Source organism: Coloeus monedula (genome assembly GCF_965178545.1).
Source record: "Coloeus monedula genome assembly, chromosome: 1".
Classification (NCBI taxonomy): Eukaryota; Metazoa; Chordata; class Aves; order Passeriformes; family Corvidae; genus Coloeus; species Coloeus monedula.
The window spans coordinates 23629003-23642377 of NC_138781.1; the positions used below are offsets into that span (position 1 = coordinate 23629003).

At 37.3% G+C, this 13375-nt stretch overlaps 1 protein-coding gene across 4 annotated transcripts in view; it reads left to right on the forward strand.

Annotated features, from left to right (window-relative positions):
- Positions 1–13375, forward strand: part of ANKIB1 (ankyrin repeat and IBR domain containing 1) — an 89675-nt gene that overhangs the window by 68893 nt on the left and 7407 nt on the right. For all 4 annotated transcript variants that reach the window (XM_082280067.1, XM_082280070.1, XM_082280069.1 and 1 more), the window contains exons 9-17: positions 58–224; positions 4377–4465; positions 5488–5618; positions 9670–9804; positions 10344–10430; positions 10524–10590; positions 10951–11096; positions 11695–11873; positions 12427–12478. In XM_082280067.1, the coding sequence (XP_082136193.1) occupies positions 58–224; positions 4377–4465; positions 5488–5618; positions 9670–9804; positions 10344–10430; positions 10524–10590; positions 10951–11096; positions 11695–11873; positions 12427–12478 (1053 nt within the window). The remainder of the gene's footprint in view (positions 1–57; positions 225–4376; positions 4466–5487; positions 5619–9669; positions 9805–10343; positions 10431–10523; positions 10591–10950; positions 11097–11694; positions 11874–12426; positions 12479–13375) is intronic.

A 13375-nucleotide genomic window follows, 5' to 3' on the forward strand; every position in this document is an offset into this window, starting at 1 on the left:
GAAATCTGATCATATGTGGTAAAATATTTTCCTTTATTTCTTTTTTTTTCCCCACAGGCCTTTGTTGAAAATAATCCTGCTATTAAATGGTGTCCTATACCTGGCTGTGAAAGAGCAGTAAGGCTAACAAGACAAGGGTCAAATTCAACAGGATCAGATACACTTAGCTTCCCTATGCTGAAAGCCCCTGCAGTAGACTGTGGAAAAGGACATCTTTTTTGCTGGTTAGTACTGGAAATTTAACTGCATCTACATAAACTCACAGTCACTGCTATTCCAGGGACTAATTAAGAAGTCCTACTTGGCACCAAGAGTGCAACAGAAATTAGTATGGAATGGTATATGACCGTACTATCCTCTATCCACGCACTAAATAACCTCATGTGCATGAATATTGCAGTAGTTTGGGGCACTGCAAAGATTTTATAATACACTGGTCAGTTTTGGCTCTGTTAGGTGCAAAACAACAGCATGGAATGTTGTGATATTCTGTTCCGAGGGTGGAAGAAGTGGAATATTGGAACAGGGATTTTTGTGTCTGGATAGCTGTATAATCGAAACATGGCACATTCTCAGTTGCAGTGCAGAAAATGAACAATATTTAGCTCTTTCTGAATTTTCCTAGAATCACATCAAAGAAGCTGGAGTTGAAATGGGACCATGAAGGACCATTTCCTTCACACATAGCTATTCCGTTTGCAGGATCACTCCAATCTTTGTTTCACTTTAGGTTCAGCACTTTTTCTTTCTGTTACCTTCTACTGAGTTTTAAGATGAATACAAGCTCAAGAAGGAGTAAAAAGACAGATATTTTTTAAAACATCCCTCAGATTGCTGATCTTCAGCACTTCCTAGAAAAAGACATAACAGCATCAACAAAAGTAACAAAGATCTGGCATATTTTTCCTTGATATTATCAGACTGATAATTTATGGCTATTGTAGTGGGACATCTTTATGTTCTTGGAAAATGAAAAAGGGCCAACCAAAGTATAGGCATTCAGACAAGCTCAGCAATTCTTCTTTTCATTTTTCAATTGAAACCATGATACAAGAACATTGTAAATCATCTGCTTGATTCCAAATATCATAATTCTTAATGAAAGATGCCTCTGATTTTAGTTCTTTCCCCATATGAATGAAAGGAAGAAGGGAAAAAAAACCAAAACAGACCTAATGAAACAACCAGAAAAGCCACGAGGTTTGGGATGAGGTTATTTACAATGGATGGAGAACTCAGAAATAAACAAGTCCCATGGAAACAAACCAGAAAATGTTTTCTACCAGTGAACATACAACAAAACTTGGTAGTATTCCACAAAAAGGTACCATCCTTTCATCCTTGCTTCTGATGACAGAGAATCAATTTTTCCATTAGCCTGAAGGAACCCGAGACCACTTCAGTGTCATATTGACATAAACCTTCAGACAACGGCAGCTTCTGCTTCCTTTACATGGACGGAATGCATTAGCTCCCCAGAATGTTCACCAAGGGTGAAAATGTCCTCTGAGTGACTAATTTTTAGGAGAAATGGGGTTTTTATGTTTCCCAATAATATTTCCATATATTCTTTTTACATTAATGCTTTGAAACACTGCACAAGCAAATACAGTTAAGGTCTCGAAAAATACCTCATGTTAGCAACAAAACGTCCAAGAAGGCCTTTCCAAAGCCTCTTTTTTCATCCTCACAAAAGCGAATGGAGAGTTTCAGCAATGGCAAGAAAGTTCTGCTAGCAACCAAAGCATCCTGTGGTACCTCAAATCAGAACCATTTGCTAGGGACACTATACTGGTCTTACAGTACAAAAACTCTGTGCATGAGTGAGTTCCTCTGGAGAAAAAGCGTATTCTCAGTTCAGAGGGTTTTCATCATGTGTGTTTAAAGGGGGCTGGCTTTGTCTCTTTAAATTTCAATCAGCACATCCCACAGCCCCGTATTTCTGTCAGTTCTGCATGTTTTACCCTGGTAATCTACAGCTTAGACATTGTAATAGCAATTGATACTGCATTTAGTAAGAGATTCTTTAGAATTTATGTATTAGAAAACCAACCCCTAGATAGTCACTTACTTTTTTTCAGATATATAGCCATCCTGCTCATAAAAGCAAGAAAATTCTCTGAGTCTGTTGAGCAATTTCTTTTTTTTTTCTTTTTAATGTAGGAGTAGGAATGTTCCTCTTCAACACAGAGTTCCCTAGAATTTACTCAGTTTTCATTACCCACCACTCACAGCATCTTCAACAAAATGTAATCTATTGTGGCAAATACAAAATTCTATTCCCTTTCAGAAAAAGCACTCTGAATTATTTAAATGTGCTATACATTAAAATTGTGCACAAATCCTACATCAGTTTATTATCAGACCCATTCAACATATTAGAACCCCCTTCATGCAGTTTCAGAAGCACAAAGAAATGTAGCAAGCAGACTTTTCTGGAAAATAGTCTTAGCAGGCAGTGCACACTTAGTTTTGTACCATCAGTCCTCACTCCTTTCATCCTAGATACGGACAAGGAGCAGAGTCTCATTCTGCAGGAGCAACAACTCTTCAGGTGCACTTGGGAAGCCAGTTACAAGTTGCAACAGTGTTTTGCTGTTTTGATTCCGAATATATTATCATTAGAGGGGAAAACATCCAGAACTACATTCTTCTTTGGTGCTGTTTTTAGCCCTTCCATGAATTTTTTAGCTCTTCCATGAATGTGTGGAAACTTGACACAATTTTAATAAGTGTGTACTGCGCCTTCAAATAAATCATCCTGCTGAGTATTGAGCAAGGCGTCTGGGGAGGCTCATACTGTTAATCGGCACAGCTGCTCAGTGTTAGTTCCTTTCACTCACTGCTGTCAGGAAGTCTATCCAAACTACAACTTTCATAAAAACTTTCATGAACAGTAGGCTCAATGCTCTTCCTCTAGTAAAATGACATCCCAGCATAAAAATCCTTGTGTTGGGGTGGGCTGAGGAAAGAGCTTCTTCCATGAGAAGTTTTTCTTGAACAACTGTTGTGACTATCATATCTAGATAGCTATAGAGATAAAGATTGAGATATAGATATGACTGCACTTCATTAAAAATCCACAGATTTACAAATTTGAAAATATCAAAGACACAAGTCCCTCCTCCTCACTCCCCATAGAAATCAGCTTTTAACTTAAAATTGAGCATGTCAATGTTAAATCTTTGCTATTTGCAGTCCTTTCTGGCAACAAATACTACATACTGTGAGAGGGTCTTGGTGCTCTTGAAGTCAATGATTTAGGTGTCCTGCTGTCCAACAGGTATGAAAGGTGTTAGCTTTCAACCAAGGCTGAAATTACCTTATTAAGGACCAGTTATTCATTCCAGTACAATCTTTCCCAGCTAAGCTCTTAAGTCCAAACTAGAGATGCAAGTTTAAGCTTTTTTGTTAGCAGACTAACTAAGGGGAAAAAGTTCAAAACTGTTTCCATAACCTTTTCTTTGTTCCTGAATTCCTGCTTAAAATGTGGACAAGAGCAATCAGAAAAGTATTGATGTAGCTTCTGAACCTGCACTGCAAGAGAGCTGTTCACCATTGGATCTGCAGCAGACTTGTGTATGCTCTGATGCAGCTGGTGCCCATCTGAAATAATTTTCTTTGATATGGCAGATGTCTGAGGCCATTTGCTGCCATTCCAGTAGAAAAAAAGGAGTTATTACAAATCCGGAGTGCATATTGACACATCTACACTGAAGCACCATCTGGAAGCCATGTATCTGCTGCCACTGTGTAGTAGTGATTGCCATCCTTAATCCTAGTAGGAACTTCAGGAGAAGCTCAAGAGACTCATTACTCCACTGTGTCCATGTAAATAAGTTTAAGGCCCCATTTAAGAGACTCTGGTGAAAAGAGTAAACATCCATAAATACTTAATGCTGGTGTTGGAGGGCTTCACATTGTTCTAGATTAAAAGCTCGACTCTTTAACTGAATCTAGTTAAAGGTTGATTATTGCAACTGAACAGATGCAAGCAATTCTACATAAAATACCTTTCTGCTATAGCAAACTACCTACTTTTGGATAAACTCTGTAGTCTGGTTTACTTTTATCACAGAAACTATACTAGCACCTTCATGGCACTAAAACAGTACCCAGGTATAAGAACAAACTGCAAGCTATCTGATTTATTTCAGATTGTAATTTTAAGAAACTTCTCTCCTGATCATTAATAATGGTCATCTATGCTTGTGAGAAGCAGTCTAAGTGTATTTTAAAACAATGTTATTTAGCTGGCTTTTGTTTTCTTGACTTCATTAAATTTTGAGCATCTTTTTTTTTTTAGCTTGAGCCAATTTTAACTTTTTTCTAAATCTCTTAGTTATAAGTAATTGTGTATACACCATCTTTTTCAGGGAATGTCTTGGTGAAGCACATGAACCCTGTGACTGCCAGACCTGGAAGGACTGGCTACAGAAAATATCTGAAATGAAACCAGAAGAACGTAAGAGTCATGCAGAGCCGACAGGGAGGGCGTGGGTGTTTTGTTGCCATTTTGATCTTTCGGTTTTAGACAGATTTTCTTTCAGTTGCATTAAGTAAAAACTAGTTTCAACATTGGTTGAAATATAGGGTAAAAGGGGAAGAAAATTATATCCCTGAACGAGGGGCTGCTTCACATTTTTCATGCAGCACTACGGTAGACTGTTCTTTGTAAAGCATTCCTCCCCATAAATACATGTGGTTCACTCATGGTATGCAAAACTCCTTCCCTTCCTTTTAAAGCTTCATTTCATTAATTAGTCCATTTGTTCCTGCATATACCTTCATTTTACCCTGTCCAGTTTTGATTTTTAGCCCAGTCTGCTCCCGTGATTGAGTAGTGTTCCATGAAGATTTTTATGTGCTTTAAAACTAATTCAAGCCAACAGGGGATAATAATAGTAAGGTTGAGGGTGAACTGCAAGGGAGTAGTAGGAAATGGCTTAATGATATTTAACATTTACTAAAAAAAATTAATAAAGGGGTTTACACAGGACAGACATTTTCTTAATCAAAGTTAACAAAGTAAAGATGACAGCAATTTGAATACATTACTAATTTATTTTGGTTACCACAGTTCAGAGCCTTCCTGTAGTATGTTATAAATATTTTGGAAAGTGCAGAAAATTTTACAAAGAGGCAAAATACACCCTACTTTGTCAAACTCTGCCTGTGTTGTTATGTATGTATTTGCCCCTTTAATGTTGTAATTGTTATATATACGGTATATAAATTTGTATAAAAAGAGATGTGTGGAAGTAGATAGAAATAATAAGTGTATTAATAACACATATATATGTATAAATTAGAAAATGTAATAATAAAATATATGTGAGAAATACATATTGTGAAAATTTTAAATATTTTGTCAAGAAACAGGGAAACACGCATCATTCCTAATCTGACTGTCACAAAAGATTACAAAGTACAATTTCAACCTCTCTGTTTTTGCATGCGCCGTATCCTCCTGTCACCCTCAAAAAGTTGTGGGAGTGAGTGAGGCCTACGAGGACGCTGCCAACTGCCTGTGGTTACTGACCAACTCCAAACCTTGCGCCAACTGCAAGTCTCCAATCCAGAAGAATGAGGGCTGCAACCACATGCAGTGTGCAAAGGTAAGAAGGACCCATCATGGGATTTCTTGTGGAAACATAATTCGGGTTTGTATGTCCTGTATATATTTTAGGATCACAGAGGTCCAAAACCTGTGAAGTGTCATGCCTGATAGCTCATGCAACCTGTTGCAAGAATTAGATAATGAACAAATGGCAGGTTACATGTATTTAGAAAATTTTTAATATTTACTGAAATCTGTTTGGCTGACAAGTGTACATTGTAATGATTGAAATTCCATAAACACCTAAGAATAATTGCCAATACAGTAGGAAACTCAAGGAAACAGAAATAATTGATGGTTTAATCATCATTAACAACGTAGAAGAGAAAGAAAAGAACAGTTTTAATTTGCAGATGTAAGATTTTAAGGAAGGCTTAGCTCTAGTAAAGGTTTTGCCTTACTATATTTTTCTTTTGCATTATTTCTCTAACACAGCAACAAAGCAAGATAAGTTTAGGTGGAAAACTGTAAGCAGGAATTCATCAGTAGGAATGAAAAGACAGCAAAGAGTGATTCCAAAGGAAATTTATTGATGACAGCAGCCAGAAAATTAGTCACAAGTTTGCACTGTGCTACCAAAATAGAAAAAATATTTTTGCCATAAGTTCAGTATCATTTGAAAATGCTTTTTCTCTCAAGTTAGTTAAAATCAGCATATTTAGAAAACTGTTTCTTTATGTCAGAAATATCTTATGTAACTACAACTATTACCTCTTTGAGGAGCATCATTAAAAATAAGAAAGTAGCAAACACTTGACATAGTTGGCCTACAATAAAAGGCTAACAGATTTAGAAAGTAATTCTTTCTTTTTCTGAAAATGTGCAGGTCTCTCTCTATTGCTATGCAGATCCCATTTTCTTTATATTGTCACAGCTTCTCTCTCTTTCTGTGATACAAATTGAAGATTGGGGCTTTTTTTGGTATCATTGGCAGAAGAGAACATTCTCCTACACTTTGATTTATGCCAGGTTTGCTGGTTTGGGGATTTTTGGGGTTTTTATATTAAATTATTTTTAAAAGAGCTCATAAATTCTGTACTTCTAAAAGCTGTATAAGGTATGTTTGTTGCAGCTGTTGCCACTGAACTCAGCTGAACAAAGTGGCTTCAGGCTGGAGAAGACTTTGGCCATTAAACACAGATGAATGTAGATAATTTACCATTCTGAGGCACTGGCTGACAACCAGAGTCCTCTTGTCTTTTTTGATGCTTATAGGCAGCTTGAAGTGTCCTTAAAACAGTCAGATTCTTTTTGTCATGGAGAAATCTCTGCAGGCAGCAGCTGCCTCCCTTCAGCCTGGTGAGGAAGGGTGTCCTCAAGATCATTGCAGGGCTTGGACACGAGAAATCGTGGTCACCTCACTTGTCGCTTCCTCTGCTGCAGTAACAATCCCTGATGGAGCTTCTGCCTTTTTTTGGCAGGCAGATCTGTTCAAGCCCACTACGTGATGGGCTGTGGCTGCTTCTTAGCATCTAGCATGTGCCTTGGTGTAGAGGAGGATACTCCTTACTCATAAAACCCTGTTTTCTGTACTTAAGCAGGCATTTTCTTATTGTTTTATGAACACAGCTTCTAGCAAGGCAAGGCTTACGCAGTCCTGCTCTCTCACTCCACTATCTATAGTCGTTTTTTAACCTTATGGGTACTTTGATTTCAAGGAACAGAAGGGGGTTCATAGAAAATAAATTGCTGCAAGTTTCATGAAACTTGTTAGCTGTATGATGCAGAGACTTAATTTGTTCTGCCACCAAGAGAGAGGCTGAAATACCTACCCAGCTGTTACCTGCTCAGCAATTACCTGCTCTGCTTGGCTCAAACCGTGGCCAGGCAGCAGATGGGATTTGTTAAGCCCAGGTGGTGATGCTACAAAGCTCAGTTATCATAAGGACACATAAAACAGAGCTCAGGAGTTGATAATGAAATAGATGGAATCATGGAATATGCTGAGTTGGAAGGGATCCACCAGGATCATCAAGTCCAACCCCTGGCCCTGTGCAGGACACCCCAAGAGTCACACCATGCGCCTGAGAGAGTTGTCCAAACACTACTTGAACTCTGCCAGGTTTGGTGCTGTGAACACTTCCCTGGGGAGCCTGTTCCAGGACCCAACCACCCTGTGGGTGAAGAACCTTTTCCTGCCTTCGAGGAGTCAACAGCTCCTCCCTGTTTAGTGTCATCAGCAAACTCAGTATTCTTTCAAGTCCTGTGTCCAAGGGAAGCTGTCGCGTAACATGGTTATCCAGCTGTGTGCTGGAAATTCTGTCCAGAAGGAGGCTGTCAGAGAGTATCAAAAGCTTTGCTGAAGTCCAAAAAGATTACATCACCTGGCTTCCCTTGATCAGCTGGGTGGGTTACCCTCTCATAGAAGGGAATCAGGTTCGACCAGCAGGACGTCCCCTCATGAAGCTGTGCTGGCTGTCACCAATGACTGCGTTATCCTCCAGGTGTTTTTCAGTACTTCCCAGAGTAATCTTTTCCATGATTTTACCGTGCACTGAAGTGACAGGCTGTAGTTTCCAGGGTTGACCTTCCTGCCCTTTAGAAAATGAATTTGGGTTTGGGAGATGGGTAGAAACAGCTGATGTGGTTTTGAATGTGTAATGAGACTGCAATACTGGAAGGAGGGTCTGGGAACACTGTGTGAATCTTGGGTTGGAGGAGGCTTTTGGAGATATGAGATATTTAAAGATAAGTATAATGGAGTGGTCAGAATGGAGATAATTTGGGAGAGCTGAGATTATTGCAATAGAAGCATATACACTTAAATTAATAGGAAGTCAAGCTTTATTAGTTCAGTTGCTTGTGAAACAGCTTGTTTCATATGATCTTTTGAATATTTCGAAATGATTTTTTCTTATAATGAATATGAACGGGTTTGAATGATAGGCAAATGATGCAGTGCATACACACAACACTTATACACAGTTGTTCTCATACTTCATTCTCAGCACTTCCTATCATTTTTTATAAGCCAGCAGCTTTAAAAAATGTTTGAAAACAAGAACGAACAGCACAATAACAAGAGGAAATATTCTAGTCTGCATTGCTTTTTAGAAGAAAATCAGCACTACTGATTTTTGAGACAAAATTAGCAAAAGTACAATACAAGAATTAGATTTCATACCTTCCTGTAATATATCTAAGTGATTGTATAAAATAACTACAGACAAACACATCTGGCATGGAGTAGATATTCCTGGAAAGGTTAAACTTATCAAAGAGAGAAGAAATGCAATTTAATTTATCAAATGCCACTAATAATACTCAAGGCTTAATATTAATTAATGTAAATTTTGTTTCCTCACCTATAAGACAGATAAAATAACATGATTCACCAAATTGTGATGTCTTTTGCTTATCCGTCCAAAAATAGCTTCCAGTTATTTTGAAATTAACTGGCTGAGAACTCAATGCTGAATTGAGAATGTTTAACAGAGTTTGATCTTCTCTGATGTAGAGAAGCCTGCATAAGTCACCTTACACCTCCTTGTAAGGTGTTACCTATTTTGAAAGCACTTCAGTCAGTCAGCTCAGAAAAGGCTCACTGGAAGTAATCACTCATCAGAGTCTATGTTCAGACCTCTTCTCTCTTGGCTTTAGTAGTTGTTATCAATATTTTGTATCAAGAACACCACATGACAAAACCACCAGTAATTATGTTCTTTTAAGTAATATTAGGGAAAAAAAATCACTCTTTCTCATTAATAGTTTCTGTGTTATTTAAAGAAATGGGACTGTTTTTTTAACAATAATTTGAAAAGCAGGCCTGAGGAGGTGTATTTACCATTTCATTTATTTTATCCACTTAAAACTTAACATTTAGATCCAACACAGTCTTATGATCAAAGGAACAAAAATGATGACTGACATGGTTTGATATGATTTGAAAAACAGATCTCCTTAGTAAGTAAAATAGGAAGGAGGCTCCTCAAAAATGTTTTACACTCAGAATTCTGCTAAATAAGTTGTCCATAGAGGAGTAATGATGCCTAACTGCAAATCTAGGACATTTCAACTTTTTTTTTCCTTTTTCCTGTTTTTTTCTGAAGTGCAAATATGACTTTTGCTGGATATGCTTAGAAGAATGGAAGAAGCACAGCTCTTCCACTGGAGGCTACTACAGATGCACTCGCTATGAAGTTATTCAGCATGTAGAGGAACAGTCCAAGGAGATGACAGTAGAGGTAACAAATGAATGTGTGCGTTTGAAAAATAGCACTAAAGTTGCAATTCTCCATTTAGGGTAAGTTTAATCAAAATTCTTCCAAACCAGAGTTCCAAATGGAAAAATACACCCTTAAACATATCAAAGAGAAAGAAAGAAAGCACTACTTATTTGTGGATACATAAGATTTTTGCTTTTGTCTGTGCTAACAACCACTGGTGACTTTACTCGAGTCATTTTACTTCTCTGTGACATGGTTTCCTTTTGTGAAGTGAGCAAGCTGGTCCTGTAATTAGCTGCTGTGCACTACAGAAGACATGCCTTAATTCTGGCTTTTGGAAAGTTGCTTTAAATAGCAGGCACTGACAGTGTATCAATTCTTTGGCTGCAGTATGTGCAGCCTTGTAAATGTCTCTTACATGGCACTCAGCATTGTGTACAATACTTTATATATAGCCTGAATAGAAACAGTTCATTATTTAATTATATCTAATGGTGATTGTTATATTAAATGATAATATTTATTTTGATTTCTTTTGTTTCCCCATTATTTTCCAGGCTGAAAAGAAGCATAGAAGATTTCAAGAGCTTGATAGGTTTATGCACTATTATACAAGATTTAAGAACCATGAACTTAGCTACCAGGTATGGGTCAGCCCATTTTTACTGATGTTTGTTTCTGTTTTATTAATCAAAAAATAATTATCTAATTGTATTTTATTTATTTTCTTTTTCCAGTTAGAACAGCGCCTTCTAAAAACAGCCAAAGAAAAGATGGAGCAGTTGAGTAGAGCTCTAAGTGGAAGTAAGTGCTGTGATCTATGTCTTTGATTTGAAATCACATCAACACTGATATGGCTAAACTTCTTTTCTGGATAGAGCTCACATCAGTCTGCTGTGTGATGTCATCCCTCCAGTACTAGAATTTGTAAACATTGGATGAAAGTTAAAAGTACAGTAAATCTTGCCTATTCCAAAGCCTCAAGAAGGAAGTAGCATTAGTAAGGTTGAAGTTAATGTTCTGTGCTTATTTCTTTTAGTAAGAACACTGTGCAGTCATTGAGAATTTGCTGCTCTTTACTTGCAAAATATTTAATTGATATGCACAAAAGTAATGCTGACATCAGCAGGAAAATACTTTCCCAATGCTTGTTTCATATTGCAGCTGAGGGAGGCTGTCCTGATACCACATTCATTGAAGATGCAGTGCAAGAGCTTCTAAAAACTCGCCGCATTCTTAAGTGTTCTTATCCATATGGATTCTTTTTGGAGCCTAAAAGCACAAAGAAAGAAATATTTGAACTTATGCAGGTAATACATGGATATATTTTACTTTCCTAATGGGACTTTTTTTTTTTTATATTAGTTATTAGTGTCTTTCTGCCGTTTTTGTAGTAAAAAACTGACATACCTGTTTTTGTATTTATAACCAAGTTTGGAAAAGTAGCATATTTTTTATATCACTTTGCAAAGGAAAAGGATAAGGACAGATGGAAGGGGAAAATTAGAAAATTTCCTGTTAATCTGCTTTCTGAGGGTAACATTTTAGCTTCAGCCTTCATCTCCTTCTCTAGCTTCTCTTTTCTTTCTTTCCCTTCTGACGTGCCTGACATCTGAGAGGAGGCAAAATTGGGGGAGTACCTGGGACTGCTGCCTCCTTTCCTGTCCCCTAGGTCTCTTGAGGATGCTCAATATTTCAGAGTGCAGGGAAATCCTGCTCCAAGCTGGAGGACAGAATGTAGGTCAGTAAAAGAGTAGGCTCTGGGGCAGATATTTTGGGGTATTTTGGTATTTCATAAGGTATTTTCAGGAAAATGGATATCATTCTGCTCAGTATTTATGGAGAACAGGTCTTCCTGGTTTGCATTTCCCTGTAAAACTGTTTTTTCTGTATTGTTAACTACTGCAGACAGACCTAGAAATGGTTACTGAAGACCTTGCACAGAAAGTGAACAGGCCTTACCTTCGGACGCCTCGCCATAAAATCATCCGAGCAGCTTGTCTTGTGCAGCAAAAGCGACAGGAGTTCCTGGCCTCTGTGGCCCGTGGTGTTGCTCCTGCAGACTCTCCAGAAGCACCCAGGCGCAGGTAATCCACCCAAAACACTGCACAAATCAGAAAAAGTTCATTTGATAGCTACCAAAGTGGGTGAATCCACTGCTGTTCTCTGACTATGAGGTAGATGCTGAGCATGGTGGTTGTAAATCACTGTGATAGTGATATTTTCTTGGACGTTTGATCCTTGTGGAATTACAGCCTTTGGAGAAAAATATATTTTTCTTCTTCAGGATCACTGCTTTGTGTGTTGCAACCTAAATTGCTTCCCCATTTGTGATATGTTAACAATTAAATGTCATGATTTCCATTTCACTTTCTTCCATAAAGATTGTCACTAAATCCCTGGTACACTTCAAAAATCTCTTAAATATTTGCTAAACAGATCAGGCAGTTCTGGAATAGTCAACCATTTAACTGTAGGGTTTCAAAATTAATTTTGAGCCAAGAATTAAAAGAGAAGACTTGTTAAGTTTAGAGAGCTACAATCGCACTAGTTTTCAGATTTCAATAGGTTTTGAAGCTCTGGAGGTTGTTCAAATTCGTTCTACTTCTAAATTTGATGGTATGTCTTTCCATTTTACAGCTTTGCTGGTGGAACATGGGATTGGGAGTATTTAGGATTTGCATCCCCCGAGGTAAACTATTTCTTTTTAATTTTTAAAAATTTAGTTCTGCATATGCTAGAAACACAGGTATGATCACAATCTGCATGACAAGCTTCCTTATCTTCAGTCAAAGCATTTCAAGTTGGTTAAGCTTTCCATTTCATTTATTTCACAATAGAAGGAAATATATTCGTAGCTAATTGTGCAATGACTCTAAACAATGCCTCTAATATGGATGTAGTTATCTAAGGTGGCATTAGACACACTTTGCATTCATCATTTTCTAAGTACATAACCAGTTTTAAAATTGAATATAAACTGTTGTCTGTGCACTGGAGAACCTTAAAGTAATAAATGTATGAAATTGTGTAGGTTATTTTTGAATGTCAAATGACATTAATTTCTGCTACTTTTTAAAAAAAATAATATTCTATGATCTTTATATGGGAAAGAGTAAGTAGTTTTTGAGACTCTGCTCTAAAAAAATGAGAACCTTCTGGTAAAGCTTTCCCTTATCATCTTAATTTTTATTTAATGTTTTGAGAACATTAGATTAAAGCATTCAGTCAGGAAGGAAACTTCATTTCAACATTTCCTTGTTTGCTGTTTTCTTTCTAGCTAGTCATTTTTAAACATCCTAGAAAACTCCATGTACTTTTTCTATATATTTCCTTTGCTATTGTTGGTGAGCATCACGCTGGTGAGAACACGGCTCGCTTCTCTACAAAAAATCAGCTGCTTCTCCTGTCCAGTTCCTTTAGTTCTTTTGAAATAATCCCACATCTGATAACATCAAACTCATTGTGATCTTACTGTATCATCAATGGAACTGGTTATGAGAAGAAGCTGGTAAGAAATGTGTTAAAAAGCTGTTTAGCAGTAGGTTCAATTGCAGCTGTGCTTAGATGATCTGCTTGAGTTTTTATG